Source organism: Dama dama, chromosome 19 (genome assembly GCF_033118175.1).
Source record: "Dama dama isolate Ldn47 chromosome 19, ASM3311817v1, whole genome shotgun sequence".
Classification (NCBI taxonomy): Eukaryota; Metazoa; Chordata; class Mammalia; order Artiodactyla; family Cervidae; genus Dama; species Dama dama.
In genome coordinates this window covers 71132261-71153073 of record NC_083699.1, presented here as the reverse complement: position 1 = coordinate 71153073, position 20813 = coordinate 71132261, and the positions used below count along the sequence as shown (strand labels likewise).

Below are 20813 nucleotides of genomic sequence, written 5' to 3'. Positions count from 1 at the left end.
GAGCCACCAGGGAAGTCCAAGAATACTGGAGTGGGTAGCCTATCCCTTCTCCAGGGGATCTTCCCGACCCAAGAATCAAACTGGGGTCTCCTGCGTTGCAGGTAGATTCTTTACCAGTTAAGCTACCAGGGAAGCCCTAAAGCTGCATTGGAAAGAATACTTCACACTACTCAAAACATAGTAACAATCAGAAGATGTGTTTTACACACACACACACACACACACACACACAGAGGAATATTATTCAGGCATATAAAAGATACCTTGCCGTTTACCATTTGCAACATGGATGAACCTTGAGAGTGTTATGCTAACTGAAATAAGTCACACAGAGAAAGACAAATACTGTATGATCTCACTTATATGTGGAGTCTCATAAAAAAAAAACAAAAAACCCCACAAACTCACAGAGACAGAGAGTAGATTGGTGGTGGCCAGGGGTCAGGGTGGGGGAAAGGGATCAAAGGGTACAAACTTTCAGTTATAAGATGAAAAAATTCTGGGGACCTAATGTATAGCATGAACTATAGTTAACAGCACCGCATTATATATTTGAAAACTGCTAAGAGGGTAGATCTTAAAAGTCCTCAACAGACACAAACAAACCGTCACTATATGATGTGAAGAATGTGTTAGCTAATCTCACTGCGATAATCATTTCTCAATGTAGACATATATCAAATAATCATGTTGTAAACCTTAAACTGACACAATACGCCAACGATATCTCAATAAAGTTGCGGGGGTGGGGGAATTCTGTTAATTTCTCTTAAAAAAAAAAAAAATAAGTGGCTGTGAACACAGTTTCATCAAAAAGTAGTTCCCACCTTGAATCAAGACATCCAAATGATAATAAGAAAAATGCATGCTAAAGGCCCGCCTTGCTTCCCGGAGTGAAAAGGCAGCATTACCTGGGTCACCCTGGGAGACTGTGTGCATTTGACTTTTTTCTAGAAGTCCCTTGTGAAATAGACAGTCTCTACCTAAGCCTGCAACACCTCTTTATATCATACTTGTATATATTCATTTAATTTAATTTGGTTTTTAAGTTAATTTTTCCCCAGACCCCAAATTCCATTTGGCAGGAAAGACTCCGTAAAAATGGGTGCCTCTTTGGAGCCAATTCCCTTCTGCCTACTCCAAAGCCGTTCTCAAAAATGACTGTTTTCTTAAGTCATAAAGCAGCAGGAAGCAGAGTCCACTGTATATGCAGGCGGCCCATTACAATCGCATATTTTTCCCCTCTGACGGCCAGCTCTTAAAAATTCAAGCGCCCATCATTTATTTTTCAAAGTTCAATCACTGTTAGTTCTTTGACTGTTACAGGAAAATACTGGCTATACAGCAAAAACTGCCCTTTTTTATGCATCAGTGAAGCAGGGCAGTGGAAGGCATATGGAGGGCTCACCTGATTTAGGTTTTTCCCTCCTGGTAGGTTTGCCTTTGAACTCTCCCAGAGATGGCTGTTGCTTCTACTTTTACTGAAATGTTCTTTTTAACTGAGGTACAGGGTTTCCCAGATAGCTCAGTCAGTAAAGAATCTGCCTGCAATGCAGGAGACCCCGGTTTGATTCCTGGGTTGGAAAGATCTGCTGGAGAAGGGATAGGCTACCCACTCCAGTATTCTTGAGCTTCCAGTGTGGCTCAGCTGGTAAAGAAATCTGCCTGCAATGCAGGAGACCTGGGATCAGTCCCTGGGTTGGGAAGATCCCCTGGAGAAGGGAAAGGCTATCCACTCCAGTATTCTGGCCTGGAGAATTCCACGGACTATATAGACCATGGGGGTCTTTCGACTTTCACTTTCACTTTTCATAGCCGATGTACAATATTATATATTAATAAGTTTCAGGTGTACAACATAGTGATGTGCAAGCTTTAAAGGTTATATTCCATTTACAGTTACTATAAAATATTGGTCATACTCCCTGTTGTACTATATATCCTTGTGTGTGTGAGTGTGTTGGTCACTCAGTTGTTTCCGATGACTTGTGATGCCATGGACTGTAGTCCATCAGGCTCCTCTATTCATGGAATTGGCAAGAATATTGGAGTGAGTTGCCATTCCCTCCTCCAACTATATATCCTTGTATCTTATTTATTTTATGCATCATCATTTGTATCTCTTAACCTCCTACTTCTACGTTACCCCTCCCCAGTTCCCTGCTTCCATTTTTATTTTTTAAATTTTGTGTGCTTATTTATTTTTTAAAGTCTTTATTGAATGTGTTACAAGATTGTTTCTGTTTTATGTTTCAGTGTTTTGGTCACAAGGCCTGTGGGATTTTAACACCATGAGCAAGGATGGAACTCACACCCACTGCTCTGGAAGGAAAAGTCTTAACCACTGGACCACCAGGGAAATCCACCTGCTTTTATTTTTCAAGAAAGGGATTCTATAGCCTCCTGAGTGAGCCTTTCTGGAAGTTTAAGTATCCTCAAGGCCAACTGCCTTAAACCTCACAAGTGCCTGCGCCCCATCCCGCGCCTGTTGTGATCTGAGCCTGCTTCCTCTTCGGTCCTCGCTGAGCACCAGGGCGCCTGCGTGGTGTGTCTGGTGTGTTTAACGCAGGGTCACTAGGAGTCTTTAATCTGCCGTTCCTACTTTGGAAACCTCCCAAGTTGGGTTTGGTTGGAACTGTGTGGTTCTGTGCCTGTGGTTTTCTTTTCACACAGAAATGGGAATCAAGGGTGGTTACCAAGTCCTGGAGTTTCCTGAGTCTGGGTGTGGCCAGAACATCTCCAGGTACTTAAAGAGAACAATCTGCAGCCCGGGGGAAATAAGGTCAGAAAGAAAACAGGCAAAGGGCAGCAAAGAGATGGTGAACCGACTGTCCTGAGGGGTGGTCCCTGGTGGGCGTGCTGTTCCCTGTGGGGCTCCGCCCACTTTGGGGGTATCAGGAGGGCTGACTGACACAGCCCCCGGGGTGATCACGGTACCATGAGGCTGTGGCCAGGACTCCAGGGAAGACTGCCACGAGTTGTAGTGCTCACAGTTTGACCTACAGACAGCCCTGCTGCGGGGGCCCCCAACACCACCACCACAGGGCCGGTCCTCGTGGACTGGGGGGCAGGGGGTGGAGGGGCACCCAGAGACGCAGGCAGGGAGGCACAGCTCGGGATCGCTGGCGTTTCCTGATTCCATTCTCTGTGCCAGGCACACAACACTGTCTCCTTCAAGTTATAGAGAAGCTCTCATTAATATCCCCATTTTACAGATGAAGAAACTGAGGTTCAGAGAGCCTCCATAACTTCTTGAAAGCTGAAGCACCTCAGCCCTGCACTCCACTTGTTCAGCCCAGCACTCAAAATTCTTAACCACTTCTTTACAACCTGACACGCCTGCATCTCAACTTCTTGGCCTAGCAGGAAGCCCAGTTTTTCACCCCTTACCCCCACCCTGAGAATAGAGGATATTAATTTTCCACCGGGGGCCTGACATGGTTAGAAGGCATGCAGATGCCCGGCTGGGGCTCCAGTCAGCTCCACAGATCTGCAAGTGTAACCCAGCCTCCATCCAAGGGAAGGGTGTGGTTCTGGAAAAGAGTGCTACTCTTGTGTTTACTCAAAGATAGTCATTAAGTCACCGTGAAGACATTTTTCTGCAGACTAAACAACCCCACTCCTTTTTAAAAAAACTTTTCTCACAGGAGCTATTTTTCTGGTACCATCTTTCTATATTTGCTGGTTTTCCCCCAGGCATTTCTCCCGCCTCCTATTCTCTATTTTAAACAATCCTGTCATAAGATTTTGATCTGTGGCACAGAAAGAAAAGGGTCATTTGGGTAGATTTCATCTCCAGCCTCCAAATGAATAAAAGGCCAGCATGGATGGTAATCAGCCCTTGTGGTCCACTCTGACTCTCTGGCCTTTTTTGGGCCACCTCTGTGCCTGGCCAGTCTTCCATGGAACTCTACCACGTATTTGGTCCTTAGGCCCATGCTGTCCCCAGATGATTCTAACATGTACTTGAGTCAGTCTGATTTCCTTCTGCCCTCTAAAAGGATGCTTTGAAAAAAGAGCCCGGAGCCCAGAGACAGCCTTTGACAAGTGACAGCGTCAAAAGTAAAATTCTCCCTCTTTACAGGGGCCTGACATTTCCCTCTGGGAGAGGTTTCAGCCACATCTGGGTGATGCTGATTGAAAGCAAGGCTTCGAAGACATGGTCCCTGGTGCCTGAGTGTACCAACTGGGGTGGGGGCAGGGGGATGCCAGCCCCGAAGGGGGCCCACTTACTTCGAGGTTCTCGGGGTCCATCCACTGTGATTTTGATGGCTCTGTGGTAGGTGGCGACTTGTGGTGGGTTTGTGAAGACGGTGATGGTCAGAGTGAAGCTTTTCCCTGTTGGAACACAAAAGAGAGCAAAGAAGGATAAGGTGATGGCCTGACTATATTTGCTGGGTAATTCAAAATTAATGTATACTTTCCAGCCCTCATACTGAAATGAGGCAGGGCTTGAGCACATGTTATCGGTCTTTCCAATACTCCTTTTAGTTTGGCTTTGCTGGAATTCTGGAAAGTACAACTATGTTGTCTAGATATGGCACATCCGGTAGTCACAGGGCTTTTGTTTGATCATTAATAACACAGGACCAAGAGAGATTCAGATGTGTTTACTTTTAGGTCAAGAGTCCAGGAACATAGGGGCAGATTGGCAGCTAGAAACCCCCATGTCTTCCCTTTTAATAAGCTCAGGGCAAAAGGAGTAAAAGAACCCATTTTTGTCTTTCCCCTCTAATGTTCTTTGTACCTCCAAGGATTAGGAGAGATAGAATTTCTGAGGATAGGCTTAATTGGAATGATTCTCTCTGTATTTTGAAAATACTAATTGTTGGTGATTTAAAATATTATTTTGATTATGCCATAGGCACTCACCGGGTTGACAAGACAGAAGGATATATAATTGACAGACTGAGATTCAATGACAATTTTGAGCATAAATATGCACATGGATTTCCATCTAAATGTCTTATACATACTCACATTTTGTGAGTATGTACTGATTGCATACATGTCATGCAGTGACTTTAATAATTAGAAAAAATTGTTTAAAACATAATTTATAATAAAATATTAATATATAAATATATTAGCTATTTAAAAGTGTTTCTTCTTGGCAAAGTGGTTCAGAGAATGTCCTCTGGGTTTGAATTCTGGCTAACTGACTTTAAACAAGTCACTAGTTTTCCCTGTGTCTGTGTTCTTACCTTGAAGGTGGGTACACATAACTTCTCCTACCTTATAGAACTGTGCCTGTGTGCGTGCTAAGTCACTGCAGTCATGTCCGACTCTGTGTGACATTACGGACTGTAGCCTGCCAGGTTCGTCTGTTCATGGGATTTTCCAGGCAAGAATACTGGAGTGGGTTGCCGTGTCCTTCTCCAAGGGATCTTTCAGACCCAGGGATCGAATCTGTGTCTCTGCTATCTCCTGCATTGGCAGGCGGGTTCTATTTGGGAGGCCCACAGAATTGTGGAGGAGGTTAAATGAGGTAATATGAGTAAAATCATTAAAACAGTATCTAGCATATGGTATTCAAAGGTGTGTGTGTGTGTGTGTGTGTGTGTAGAGAGAGAGAGACATAGAGAGAGGCATAGCTCTTCCTGCAAGACAGAAGATTTAGGTTCCTGGACACATATTTAACGTCTCCAGATTTCAGTTTCCTGGTTTGCAAAATGAAGGCATTCGTGGGATACATACAGTGTCACTGTTCACTCTGGTTTTATGTTTGAGATAAATCCCATTATCCATCTCCACAGGTAGGCGTGTGCCTGCACCCGGGGTGTTTCCCCTGCTGCCTGAAACGCCAGCATTTCAGATTCCATTAAAACACTTCTTCCTTCCTAGGGCTGCTATAACAAATTATCACAAAGTAGGTGGCTTAAAGGCTTCCCCGGATGCTCAGCTGGTAAAGAACCTGCTTGCAATGCAGGAGACCCCAGTTCGATTCCTGGGTTGGGACGATCCTTTGGAGGAGGGCATGACAACCCACTCCCGTATACTTGCCTGGAGAATCCCCATGAACAGAAGAGCCTGGAAGGCTACAGTCCATGAGGCTGCAAAGAGTTGAACATGACTAAGCACAACATGGATGGCTTAAGGGCTTCCCAGGGGGCACTAGTGGTAAAGAACCCACCTGCCAATGCAGGAGATGCGAGAGACGTGGGTTTGATCCCTGGGTCAGAAAGATCCCCTGGAGGAAGACATGGCAACTCCAGTAATGCTACTGCAGTATTCTTGCCTGGAGAATCCCATGGACAAAGGAACCTGACAGTCTACAGTTCACAGAGTTGCAAAGACTTGGACACGACTGAAGCAACTTTAGCATGCATGCGTGCAGGTGGCTTAAAACAACTGAAACTTACAGTCTCCTAGTTCTGGAAGCCAGAAGTCCAAAACTGAGGTGTTGAGTGGGCCGTCCCCTTTCAGGAAAGAATTCTTCCTGGTCTTGCCCCAGCTTCTGGTGTTACTAGCAATCCTTGGCTCTCCTTGGCTTGTGGCAGCATCACTCCCATCTCTGCCTCCTTCCTCACATGGCCTCCTTCCCTCCATGTCCTCTGTCTTCAAATCTCCCTCTCCTTATAAGGACACCTGTCACTGGATTTAGGGTATACCCTACTCCAGTGGCATTTTCCCTTAATTTGACTATATCTGCAAGCCCCTATTTCTAGATAAAGTCACATTCTGAGGTTACTCATGGACATGACTTTTTAGGGAACACTACTCAACTCAGTGGGTTTCCCTGGTCGCTCAGTGGTAAAGAATCCACCTGTCAATGCAAGAGATGTGAGTTCAACCCCTGGGTCGGGAAGATCCTCTGGAGAAGGAAATGGCAACCCACTCCAGTATTCTTGCCTGGGCAATCCCTGGACAGAGGAACTTGACGGGATCCAGTCCATGGGGCGGCAAAAGAGTCAGACATGACTGAGTGACTGAACAACAACATTCAACTCAGTACAAACACTAAAAGTCATGAGTTCCAGTTGCAGCACTACAAGTGGCCACTGCTCTCTAGGTTTTTACCTGTGGGTTTTACCCCAAGAAACAGTCTCACTCCTGTGGTGGCCCTCCTATAACCATCCTATTTTTTGCTTTCTAAAAATTTTTATTGAAGTATAGCTGCTTTACAATGTTGTGCTAGTTTTAGGTACATAGCCAAGTGATTCATATACATATATACATATATATATATATATATATATATATATAGTCTTCTGCAGAGATATATATATATATAGTCTTCTGCAGATTCTTTTCTATTATAGGTTATTACAGGATATTGAATATAGTTTCCTGTGCTATTCAGTAGGTCCTTGTTGTTTATCTATTTTATACATAGTAGTATGTATCTGTTAATCGAAAACTCCTTATTTCTCCCTCTCTGCCCCTTTCCCCTTTGTTAACCATAAGTTTGGGCTTCCCTGATAGCTCAGTTGGTGATGGACAGGGAGGCCTGGCATGCTGCGGTTCATGGGATCGCAAAGAGTTGGACACGACTGAGCGACTGAACTGAACTGAACTGAACTGATAGATCAGTTTGTAAAGAATTTGCCTGCAATGCAGGAGACCCTGGTTCAATTCCTGGGATAGCTACCCACTCCAGTATTCTTGGGCTTCCCTGGTGGCTCAGCTGGTAAAGAATCTGCCTCCAATGCAGAAGACCTGGGTTCGATCCCTGGGTTGGGAAGATCCCCTGGAGAAGGAAAAGGCTACCCACTCAGTATTCTGACCTGGAGAATTCCATGGACTATATAGTCCATGGGATTGCAAAGAGTTGGACATGGCTGAGCGACCAAGTTAACAACCATCTTATCCTTGATTTCCTAAATGACAACAAAGACCACTGTCTTCCTAATGTTGGTATTTTCAGGACTGTGTAGAACTTACAAGTTTTCAAGCACTTTCCTATATACAATTTTATCTGGTCCTTCCAGCAGTCTCATGAAATAAACAAGACAGATTTCATTGCCTTTGGTTAACAGACAACAAAGCTAAGACTCAGAGAGGGTGAGTGGTTTGTCCAAAGTCACACAGCTTGGATACACAGAAAACCCAGATCTCCCAGCTTTGTGTTTCATATTATTGCCATGAGGTCCCCAAGCTCTACCTTCAAACTCAGCGGCACCAGAACCAAGAATCCAGACTTGTGGTACCTTCCCTATGCTCTGCCACAGCCCTTAAAAGAGAACACAGTCCTGGGGATGATAATGGCTCCAAACCCTACTCAACAGCTAATTGAGAGCCTGGGTTATAGTTCAAAACTACTTTCCTCCTGAGCTGAATTTAGGCTTCTGGCACTGAATGCCACCCCCCTGGTTAACCACAGAGACTGGCCTACTGAATCGGGAAGGAAATTCAACCAAAGTGAATATTTGCGAAATCACGGCTTGTAATTATAATTAAAATTCTACTATTTTATGCCCATCATTTTATGTGCAGTCAAGAAGTGTCTGTCCGGCAAAAGCTACTAGGTGGGGCGTTTTGGCCCCAGTAACTGTAGCTCATGAAGGCGGAGGTATTCCGGCTCACAACGGAGCCCTTGTGTACAACTTTGAACACCACGACATCTGCTCATGACCTCATAGACAGCGGCAGTAAGTGATGACATTTGGCTCACAGGTGTGTGTGACATTTTTCCACTCTAGGAAAGCGCTGCCTTCCACTTCCTTGTATTCTTCTGTGCAGACCTGGCACCGGACTTGACACCTGGGGACAGGCCTGCCAGTGGGCACGTCAGACCCTTGGAGCCCCGCCCTCTGCCCTGCCCACGCCCCAACCACACCATGACCACGCCCACCACACCCTGACCACGCCCCCACCACACCTGGCCACGCCCCAGCTCATTCCTGCCGAGACACAGTCCTTCTTGGCCAGCACCTGCCGCGATGGTAGCTGCGCCCACGGCCTAATATGTTATTAGCCAAATTCCCTCATCAAAATGACCTATGGGCCTGGTATTTTAAGTGCGTAGGTGTGGAGAGTGAAAGCCTCTCAAGTGTTTTTCTCAGCAAGCTGTGGGCAGACTAGTAGGAACGCAGAGGAGAGCAAAGAAAAGACAGTTCAGTTCCATAACCACCGCCCTGAAATCGGCTTTTCGGGGTCAAACACGGGGCTGGGAGATGGGGCTGCCATAGAGAACTGATCTTTCCATGTGTAGCCTGTGCGGGTTCTTTCACGGAGCTGCTGGGCGGCTCCTTGCAGCTCTGGGCTTGGCCCACAGTGGGACCCGAGGTGCCCCTGGCTGTGTTGCTGAAAGACTGCGGCCCCGGACTCCCGATGGGGACAAGTTGCAGGTTCACGGGGGTGGCCCTGTGTGGGTTCGCAGCGGAGGGAGCCAAGGAAAGGGGAGCACGCGGACCTTCCTTCTCCTGCCCGCAAACCTCACCCAGATAGCACCCTGAGTTCTGGCCCGTGGTTCGGTCCAGGAGGAATTCTATTTAGAAGCACACACACTCGGACTGAATTAAGAAGGTGGAAGAAACCGCGAAGGAGAGAAGGGCTGTCTTGACTTATGAAGCCTGGAAGCAGCACAAGATGAGAACTTGATTACACAACCCCGTGGTAGTGCCAAGGCATGGGGTGCTAGTTAACAATGAGGGCTGCCTGGATTCGAATGCCAGCTCTGCCCCTTGCTAGCTGTGTGACCTTGGGCAAGTGACTTAACCTCTCTGAGGGGCTTCATCATCTGTAAAACAGGGGTGATCATGGTCCTTCCATCTCACAGTGCTCTTATGCAAATTATGTGAAATGAGGCATTAGCAAATATCAGTTTAATTATCATTAAAGATGTGACAAACACGATTCCACAAAGATCACAGCTGGAGGCAGTCCTGTGAGGCGGGGCTGGTGGCAATTCGGCATCGAGGTCTGATGGTGGGCAGTGAGGGGAGCCTTAGTGGTTGGCAGGTGGTGCCAGTGGAGCTCCTTCAGGCCCATCCTCTCTTCTCTAGAAAATTCCAGCAGACAGGTGGAGTGCACAGGACCAACAGGCAGGCAAGGAATGGGGCCTAAAGACCCATCAGGAAAACTGCACATTCAACTGGAACTTCAAGGTCACTCCTGTCCTGCCAGCTGGCCACCTTCATAAGGCACAACTGCAACTGGCTGAGCCGCTTGACAAGCAGCCAGCCAAATGCTCGCCGCCCCCCACTCCAACCGAGAGCATGTGTCGTTCCCCTCGACGCCAGTGTGTTCATCCAAATGCCAGCACAAAATAACTAAGTGCTTTATTTAGTTGGGAAGAAGGTCACGGGGCGCGTCTTCCTGGATGTCGGCTGCCACGACATGCTTTCCAAGGCGAGGCAGGGATGAGGCTCCAAGTCTCTGCTTTCTCCAGCTCCACGTTTACCAGCCATGGGGCTGTGGACTCGGGCAGCCGGCTGTGGTCTCATAAAGCCATGGCTGGACACTGCAGTTCCGCCAGGGCCCCGGGGCACCACGCCACTTCCTCACCACATCTGGAAGTGGTGAAACCTCAGGATTGCTGCAAATAGGCGCCCTGCCGCCTCCCCCCACCCCCAAGGGCGAGGGTGGGAAGAGGAGCAGAAGGTGAAAAGGTGACTCGAGATTATCTGGGGCCGGAGAGTGGAAGCACATCCTTAGAAGTTCAACAGGTCATGGCAGTGAGCTCCTACGGCCATGGGCGTGTCTCCCTCTGTCCGAACTCTTGTGATCATTTGGTTCATGGGCAGCCAAGCCACCCGTGTTGACTCCTCAGCCACTGGGCTCTGTCTTGGTCACTCTCCCTGGTGAAGGTTTGGACCCCGTGAGTCATCTTCTCCTTTCTGGGGCCAGTTTCGGTTGGGATGTGAAACTTGCCCTTTGTCACGCAAGGGCAGGCTATGTGCACCGAGGACCGTCTGCTGAAAGGGGTCACATAGCTAAGGAAACACAATCACGACATTTTCCACTCATCTGTGCATCTCTGCTGGGAGACCGGTTGAGTTCACACACTTTAAGCACCCAAAAGAGCGAGAAAGGAAAAGTAAAAAAAAAAAAGTGCAACTTTGGAAAATGAAGAAAGCCAGAGAAGGCTCAAGTTTTGCCCTTTGCAAATTCTGGAAATGCCAGAAGATTTTGAGATGCGACATGAAAATTTCTCCTCTTACTACGTAGTTTGTGCCGGGTCTAATTTTGATCACCCAGTAAACTAAATATTAAAATGAACAAATCCTCAGAGATTCTGGGAGAAATCTGAATTGGGGATGTTTTTCACGAAGTATCTTAATTTATGTTTTTCACTTTTCCACTGGAACAAGCTAATGGCCAAAATGCATGTTTTTGCTCCTCAACCATTTCCTTGCCCAAACACATACCACTATTTTCTACACTGGGGCTGTATAATTATTTATTTGGGGATTTCTGAATAGAGGACAGATTCTTCAAGTGGCGCAGAATTTCCTGGTTTCTCTGAATTGAATTGAGGTGACGATGTCAGTGTGTGTCCACTTGGATGCAAAGTGCCCATGTTTAAGATGTTCTTTTCCAATCGCACCTTCAGCCATGCAGGAAGAATGCAGAGGGGCGTCCCTAGCTTTTTTGGCACAAGGACAATCTCCCCACAAAGTTGCCTGAAAGTCAAGTGCTTAAAATACAGAAATAAGTTTTCCAGAAAAATCAGCATGCATTGGATGTGATGGAGCATTTGAAAAATAGCAGTTTGCTCGGAGAAAACCCAAAACATACCAAGTGTTTTCTCTGGAGCTGTTCTGGAAAAACGAGTTGTTTGAGGACAGGGATGGTCTTATTAATCTTTGCATCTTCTGTTCTGAGGCAATAGAAAAATGTTTGATAACTGGATCAGTGAATTATTCTGTAAAGTTGCAGCTTGACAGCTGGTTCTTTATGATGTCTGACTTCACTTGGAAGGTCTGACTCTCCTTTTCATTGGCCTGGGTGTGAGCTCTGCTTTATTAAGGGGATGGCTGGACAAGCCCTTCTCTTCATGAGAAGCATTAACCAAACCCCAAAGAACCATAATGCTCTCACATGATTTTTGCATTTCTTCCAGAGGAGGCTGGCGGGCTACAGTTCATGGGATCGCCAAGAGTTGGACAAGACTGAGCGACTAAGCACAGCATACCCGCTAGATATCACAGTCCCTTTCTGATCTTCCTTCTTCCTTTTGGTGTCCAGAGCAACCAAGGTTAATCCTTGCAGCCCAAACACCTCCAGGGCCTTGAATTCATAGCTTCTTTAGGCCAAGGCCACGCCTTCTGCCCTGTATTTCCACCCTGGGGAGCCCTCTGGTTGGTGCACTCTAATTCCCTATTCTCTACCCATCAGGCCAAATGCCACATGGGACAGGTGACCATGGTGACCTCCTGCAGCTGGCCTAGTCCTGGCCCCGACCCGATGGTGCCCACAGCCCAGTGCCTGAAACACACAGCCTACGGCCAACTAGCACTGCAGCAGAGAGGCCCAGGGGTGGGCATTCTGCAGGGAAACTGGCATCAGGGTCCTCAGGGCCTGCTCGCCAGCCTGTTGGCACCCTCAGCTCTGCTGCAGGAGGCTTGGAGGGCGGGTAGGGGGGCGGAGGCTGAGCAGGAAGAAGAGGGAAACTCCAGGCAAGACTGCAGGCCTGGTAGACGGGGCCTGCAGGAGCTGATTTCTAGACACGGTGACATTTACCTCCATATCCGCAGGTTCAGCACCTGCAAATTCAACGCCAAAACCACCTTGGATCCTGCCTCTGAGCTCCCAGCTACGCTCCCAAAGCCCTGTCTGCTCTTCAGCCTGCAGCCCCAGCCTCTTCACATCGTTTGTATATGGTGATGTCAATTCCCTGCTTAAAACCTGCTGACGCTTCGTTTCTCCAGGATCAGACCAGATTCCCAGCATTGGATGTCAAGGCCCTCTCTGCTGGCTGGATGCTCCTCTCCCACCGTGTTTTCTCTACTTGGATATCCTTCCTGATGCCTTCACCTGGACAGCTGCCTCGTCATGCTGAGATGTCTCCACTGAGATGACAAGTGGCCCAGAAAGACCCCTAAGCTTGTAGTGGGTGAGGCACCTGGTGGTACATTTTGCCTCGGTCACTCCTGTCTTTTCACCCTAGCACTGGCCACTCAGAACAGCAACATCTGTTAACTGGTGGCCCCTCATTGACCCCGGCAGGCTGTGGCTTCTCTCTGGCTGACCTTTGTGTCCCTGGGGCTAGCCCAGTGCCTGGCACATGGCAGATGCACACTGTTCATCTGATGAATGAATGAATGAAATACCCTCATGAAATGACCTCTGCGGGTGGAGGACAGTTCTAATAAAGTAGCCATGGGCACTATACTTATTTGATCAAAGACGGTCCAAAGCCTGTGAAAGACTCACCAGTGAAAACAGAGAATACCAGGTCAATTGCAGGGTATGACTATACCTGAGATGACTATATTATTATTATTATTCCTGTGTTTATGTACAGATAAACACAGCAAATGCCTGGGATGATTATTATTATTATTTCTGTGTTATTTATGAATATTAATGAAATTCCTGCTGTGTCTGAAAGGCATTCTCATTTTACAAGCTTCCTTGGAAGATAAAGGAACATAAATTCTTTGCCAATGAAGAGTGGAAAGTGGAAATGGTATTGTTCTTGCCTTGCTGATTCAGGGGGACATGGGCTAACACCTGCCCGGTCTCTGCCCTCCTCCCTTAGAGAGTCTCCTGTAGAAGGAAGGATGACACGGAGGTGAGTCGTACCTCTTTCTTCCTAAGTCTTGTTACACACACATCATCTCCTTTGAATCACTCTAAAAACCTTTTGCAGTACGTACGAAGGGCACTGGTATACCTATTGTACAGATGAGGAGAGTGAGGCCAGCACACCTAAGTGAGTCCAGCAAGCAGGCCACCTGCTCGTACTTTGTCACACTACCTTCCAAACAGCTGCAGAATCGGCACAAACAGATGTATATGTAGTTATCAGAAATAGGAGGACTATCAGCTGGGACATGATGGCCATGGCGGCCTCGAGAGTCCATGGATTTTGCCAGAATGCAAGACACCTCTTCAAGCCACCAGCCAGGTGAATCGATTCTCTGCTGAGATGTGGCCAAAAAAGAAAAACACACGTGGATATTGGCTTGTGTTTTCTGAACACGCTGAGATACAACCTTAAGATGACCTGCAGGGGAACAGCCAGGAGGTCCTTAAGTGTGTGGTCCAGGGTGCCGCCGTGGAGCAACTATAAACCCCCCTTCACTTGGGTGGAGTTAGCAATTATGGAGCAGGAAGAATGCGATGCCGCTGGGTGCCAGCCTGGGGAGCCGGCGACAGGACAAAGGGATTATTCTGCCTCACTGTGAAAATGGCAGTGTTTATTGTTAAAATACGATCAGGAACTAAAGGGGCATGTATGAATCATAAATATTTGCATGCCGTTAATGTCTGGACAAAGGAGTTGCAAGGGCTAAGTTGGGAGGACTTCTTTTCCCATGGAAAACAGTGCCTCGGATTACAGTACATATTTAATTTCGTCTCTTCCATTGCTGATCTGAAATCGCCGTGCCTGCCACGCATAACTCTTTCGTGACCCAAGAGCTAGCTCTACGGGGACCAAGGGATCAGGATAAGGGCCTGATGTCTCAGAAAAGTCACTCATTTAAACAAATAAAAAAAGCAGGTCCCAGTTGTATTGTTTGTTAGGAGCTCACAGAGCTGCCATCAGTGACTCCGCAGAATTAGGGTCATAGCAACTGACCTTGCCATGACAAGTAATAACCCCTAAAGACTGTCTTATTTCACGCAGTCTTCACTGCACTCCATCACCTTTGGACAAAGTTTGAATCGGGCTCTGATAGGTCAAATAACTTGCCCACAGACACATAGCTCTGAGCCAGTGCTCCTTGCCCCCTCCTCTCCCTCAGGGAGGGACATTTGGCAAATGTCTGCAGACATTTCTTGTTGTGAGCACCCAGGACTGGGAGGGAGAATGCTCCAGGCTACTGGGTAGAGGCCAGAGATGCCACTAACCATCCCAAAATGCAAAGCATGGCCCCCACCACAAAGAATAACCAACCCTAAACATTGTTGGTGCCCAGGATGAGACGCTATGCTCCCAGCAGCAAATCTAGGACCGTCCACACAGTAACCACTAGGCTCTACTGCCTGGGGTGGTCACTCATTTGGATATTTAATGAGTCCTCACTCTGTATCAGGCACCGGTCCACTGATATCACACAGGGCTTCTCTAGTTCAGGGTGGAATCTCTTGTGTTTTGAAAATTCATGGCAGGCAGCCTCCTGGGGACTCTTGGGCCCACGTTCATCCTTTTTCGGGTACTGGGGTCTCAGCATCAGTGTGCCCCCCGTGTGTGCCTGCCTGCCATAGCTGGTCCTTCACACCTGCAGCCGCCCAGGAACTCCCACATGGAGAGTTAACTCTTACCAGTCTCAGAGGATGTGACACACAGCCGACCTCCACGCCGGATGTGGGAGCTGATAACCTGACTGAGGGACACGCAGGGGAAGTGGATGGGGCAGGCAAGTTCTGAGCGAGGGTCCCCAGGCAGAGTAAATGCAACCAACCAACCAGAGTCCACAGTCACAGCAAAGCATATTCAAGAAATTCCACCCGTATGGATGAACCTAGAGCTTGCTGCATGGAGTGAAGTCAAGTCAGAAAAGCAGTGCATGTGAACACACACATATGGAATTGAGAAAAACGGTGCTTGATGATCTTATTTGCAGGGCAGAATAGAGATGCAGACATAAAGAATGGCCTTGTGGACACAGTGGGGGTAAGGAGAGGGTGGGATGAACTGAGAGAGTAGCACTGAAACATATGCATTACCATGAATGAAACAGATAGCTAGTAGGAAGCTGCTATATAACACAGGGAGCTCAATCCAGGGCCCGGGGAAAACCTAGAGGGGTAGGGTAAGGGGGTGGGAGGGAGGTTCAAGAGAGAGGGGACATATGCATGTTTATGGCCGATTCTCACGGTTGTGCAGCAGAGACCAATACAACATTGTAAAGCCATTATCCTCCAGTTAAAAAGAAATTAAAAAAAAGAAAAGAAAATTCCACCCGTAGGAGACACCACCATGATTCAATGAGAACACCAGAGGACTCTTTTTTTTTTTCCCCAGACCTTTTTTTAAGCCATCTTTCCCTGAATCTTCTTGTAGCAAACAAGTGATGGCAGAACCAACACGGAGCTGGTAGGAGAAAGCTCCGGAAGAACCCAGCTCTCTGTCTGCGGGTGTTCCCTGCGAAGCTCTAACCAGGGCTTCCCAGGAATGGACGGCAAGTCAGCCTCCGTCTGTCGCTGCCCCTCCCATGCATTTCCCTCAGGTGTGCAAACCGACTCCTTTTCGGTCTCTGTAAGGTATCGGTCAGTGGGGCACACCAGGACCTTGCTTTTAGCGCCCTGTAGTTCAGGTGGACACTGTCCACTCACATCAATTCATGTTCCTGGATGAGTGGCTCTATGGCCCCTGACTGACGCCTGATGGATAGGGGCAGGCACTGAGAAGCCAGCTGTGCACTTTGATTGCTTTTGATGGTCCCCCCCTGCACCTGAGTGACATTCCTAAGGGAGAGGCTGAAAGGAGGGGGCAGTCCTCCAGGAAGAGATTTTCCTGCTGAGGAGCCCCCTCCACCTGCAGTCTCTTTTTCCGGCAGCCACATACCCCCCGACCCAGGAGATGCAGAGATGGTGCGGTTCTGTGTATACAGAACTCTGGTATATTTTGATATTTAGAGAAAGACTTTCATATTTAGTGATGTTCTCTACTTTTTAAAATTCTATGAGAACTTTCTGATTTAAGTTTTTCATAAATTTTGTAAAGTGGCAGAAAGCGCTAGGGAAAAAAGAGGAGACATTCTACCACTGATCATGATCAGGGTTTCTCAGTCTCGACGGCGTGACTAATGCTTTGCACAGTAGGGCTGTCCTATGCACTGCGGAATGGCCTCTGCTCTCCCACCCTGGGGTGGGAAACAACCAAAAATGTTTGACGATATTGCCAAATGTGGGGACCCACTGTGGGAGACCACCATGAAAACTGATAAGCAGATACACAGGTAAGATCTACCAGCTCTAACCAGCCCTGAGGTTTCAAACAGAGATGCGGAAGGCAGAAAAATCTCTGGACCGACCCAGGGTCGTAGTTACTGGAAACACACCATTTAAAGAGGTGAAAGCTGTGTTAGGATATGAGTTTAAACTGTTTCTCATTCATTATAGACAGATAGACGGACAGACAGTGACTATACTCTGTACAATGATTTCAAATGAAATCAAGGAAAAAATCTCTAAAAACCCCAAATCAATGCCTGGAGCAACCTGGAGCATTTCCACCTCCAAACAGGCCCATCCCACCTTTCCTCTGCTGAGATCTGATAAGCACACAGATCACCAACTGTGCTCAAACGCCCATATTCCTGTGCACTGCCTTTGTTTGAGCCAAGGAAGTCTCCTTTGTTTGCATAAGGTGACTCAGTTAAGGCCACACACCACCCGCAGGAGGGTGCTGGCCAGACCTCCCATTCACCAGACCCAGGAGAGTCCTTGGATGGGAGGCTGGGGGTGGGGCTGGGGGTGGAGGAGGTACCGCTCTGCAGACTAGGCTGCACCTACATTCTTTTGAACTGGGGTGTTGGAGAAGACTCTTGAGAGTCCCTTGGACTGCAGGAGAGCCAATCAGTCCATCCTAAAGGAAATCAGTCCTGAATATTCATTGGATGATGAAGCTGAAGCTCCAATACTTTGGCCACTTGATGCGAAGAACTGACTCACTGGAAAAGACCCTGATGCTGGGAAAGATTGAAGACAGGAGGAGAACGGGACCACAGAGGATGAGATGGTTGGATGGCATCACTGACTCAATGGACATGAGTTTGAGCAAACTCTGGGAGATGGTGATGGGCAGGGAAGCCTGGCATGCTGCAGTCCAAGGGGTCACTTAAGGGTCGGACACGACTGAGCGACTGAATTGAACTGACATCCTTAATGATGGTCTGAAATCTCAAAGTAAAAGTAGAGATTCATCAAAGTTGAGAAATAGATAGGAAATGTATCTCCATCTTTGAGAAAACCAGTGTAAGTGGCTCCTACATGAAAGCTTACTCACCAAGGAAACCAGAGGAAACACATTCTGAGTCCACTGACAGGATGGCCACAGGGTCTCCTGAAGGAGGTTGTTGGGATCACCTTACGATTTATGGGTCTTCAACAACCTGAAACCCTTGGTGGTGGAGGAAGTTCAGTGACAAAATAGAGTTTCTAAATGGGATACACTGCCCAATATAGCCAAATAGAGACCAGAACGTGCTAGAATCTCAAATCAGTGCCAACAACAGGAATGCCATGGAAAGCTTTGTTCTCAACATGGACTAAATAATACATCTCTGTTGAATATGGCACTCGCATCAGGACCAATGACAGAGGGTAAGTGTTGCTGGAAACCCACTAATGCACGTTCATAAACATAAAAATCTTAAAGAGCAGCAATTCATCCCCCACGCCCTGAGATGGAATTGATAAAACCAGAAACCTTTGAAAGTAGTCATTCATAGGCAGCTCATTAAAGCTACACTGCTCACTTATTAATTTCTGTTAATTGCTTTTTGGGGGCTTCAGATGGGATGTTATTAGTATGGATTTAGTCCTCAAAGATAATTTGGTCCAGGAAGTCTTTTTCAGTGGAAGTACGCACACACACACGTGTACACACACACATGGTGTACACACACACACGTACACACACACACACACACACACCCCTTGTGACTGCAAGTCCGATAGATCCTTCAAAACTACATAACCCTTCCATACTAACAGTACACGGTTACTCATACACATCCCCTTTCTGATCTGACAGTGTTTCATAATCACCAACAGAAAGAAAAGAGTCATCAGGCAGTATACCATCTCTCTTTTCAGCAAGTCATTTTTCTTTAAAAATAATAAAGGAAAGGAAACAGAATATGTTCTTCCATGACCAGTCTTCTCCACCCTCTCTCACCCCTCACCAACCAGCACAAAAGAAAATACAAAACTGATTTATTAGAACCAGTGCAGCACTGAAGCCATTGGCTGGATCGCTGTTTATGTCTATAATGCTTGCTGCTGAAACAGGAAGCTCTAAAAATCACTCAACCATTATTTCTCTCGGAAGCACTTTCTGACTGATAGTCTTCTGTCCCCACCAAAAAGAGCTGCTTCAACCTAAAGCGAGAGGGCTGGCAAGGAAGGGGCTGGCAGGAGCGGGATGGGAGGCAGAGTCCAGCTTCTGCCCATCAAGTCTTAAATATCGTTCATACAAATAACCTCAACTTAAAAAAGCTGTCTTAACACCATCCACAATGCCTGGCACTTCATAAAATCAGCAAGAAAACCATGAAGAGATCAATTGCGAAGCTGCGTGTTCCAGGCACAAGCATTTTTCAAGAAAGCTCTCCTCCTTGGCCTTTGCCAAGACGCCAAGAAGGACAGGAACTGCTGGGTGGTGGTCATGGGGGGCTTGTGGGCAGCAACTTGCTTTGAGGAAATGTTGTTATTCTTTTATGGGCAAATGTGAAACAGAATGAGAAAACTGATCTCTAGAGGTGAACTCTGCATCAGATCATGGATACCAGCTTTCAACCTGCCATCAAAAGGCGTTATTTGCTTGGGCTGCCTGAGGCTGCACGTATCAGAGGCTGAGTCTTTTCCTATCCGTGTTTGCCCACCTGGAAGTCTGAAAACAGATTTCAGTGTGTATATTATCATTTTAAAAGGTAGATCTATAGCAATCCAAAAACACCCAGGGGATGGGGGTGGTAACGGGAAAGGTGATTTTAATACAACCCATGTCTTTTCCTTGTATTCTCTCCAAGAGGTCTGACTGCCAACTCATTATCTTGAATGTTATCCACAAAACAACGCTGGGATTGTCAGATGAATTTTCCTCCCCCTATTATATGAGTCTGTGATAAAACAGAGAATGACTGGGATCCGATGATAATATCGTGAGTCATCCAGACCATTTCTTAGTAATAACCACTCCATAAAGACACATCTCGCTTTGTTTAGAATACGGGTACACTCTATCCTTCTCTGCGTATACCTTTCCTTCAACCAGTCTTTCACTCATCTAAAAGGCAGTCTCCCCATCCTGTTCTCCAAATATAGTCAAATACCTTAAGAATGAAAATGCCTTCAGTAACAAACATTACACAAATGTACAATCACCCTGATTGTGGTAGGGTAAATATTATGTCTGGGAAGTCGTCCACAGCAAGAACGTGAGGAAGGAATTTCATTTTATAAAAGGGTTGAGAAGGGTACTATTTGGAAAGTGGGCAAGATTAAAGTTGCCATGGAGGTCAATATAAACAGAAATTTCCACCAAGAAATTAAACCCGGTCCTAATGGACGGTGGGGGACCATGTGGCCTTGCTGGGCTGGTTGGGAATTCGAGTTGCAGGTTTGTAGCCAGGTGGCCAGGCAGTCACTAGAGAGGAGGTTGCCCCTTTAATGACAAAATAAGCCCTTCTCCTTTGCAACGGACCATCTGTGTGTATACCTGCTGGCATCTTAAAGGTCTGGACCAGCAGTTTGAATGGGATCTCCTTTCCTAATTATGCAAACTAGGCCCTGGATACAATAAAAGCAGGTGTAACCAAAACAGCACAGGGTGCAAGAAGAATGTCTAATTCATGTGTTCATTTATTTCCTCATTACTATAATGTGCAGCACCATGCTAGGCTGGCCCTCCACGGTCGAGGTAAAGTTCCAGATTCACAGATTCTTGCCTTGGGGGAGAGCGGGTCCATGGGATCCCCAAAAGCTCCATAAAGGAGCTTCAGCAGCCCTGAAACTGCAACTGTACAAGA

General features: G+C 47.0%; 1 protein-coding gene across 3 annotated transcripts in view; it reads right to left on the bottom strand.

The window, feature by feature from the left end:
• RUNX1 (RUNX family transcription factor 1) overlaps nt 1–20813 on the bottom strand; it is a 264480-nt gene that overhangs the window by 66063 nt on the left and 177604 nt on the right. For all 3 annotated transcript variants that reach the window (XM_061167361.1, XM_061167359.1, XM_061167360.1), the window contains one exon: nt 4234–4338. In XM_061167361.1, the coding sequence (XP_061023344.1) occupies nt 4234–4338 (105 nt within the window). The remainder of the gene's footprint in view (nt 1–4233; nt 4339–20813) is intronic.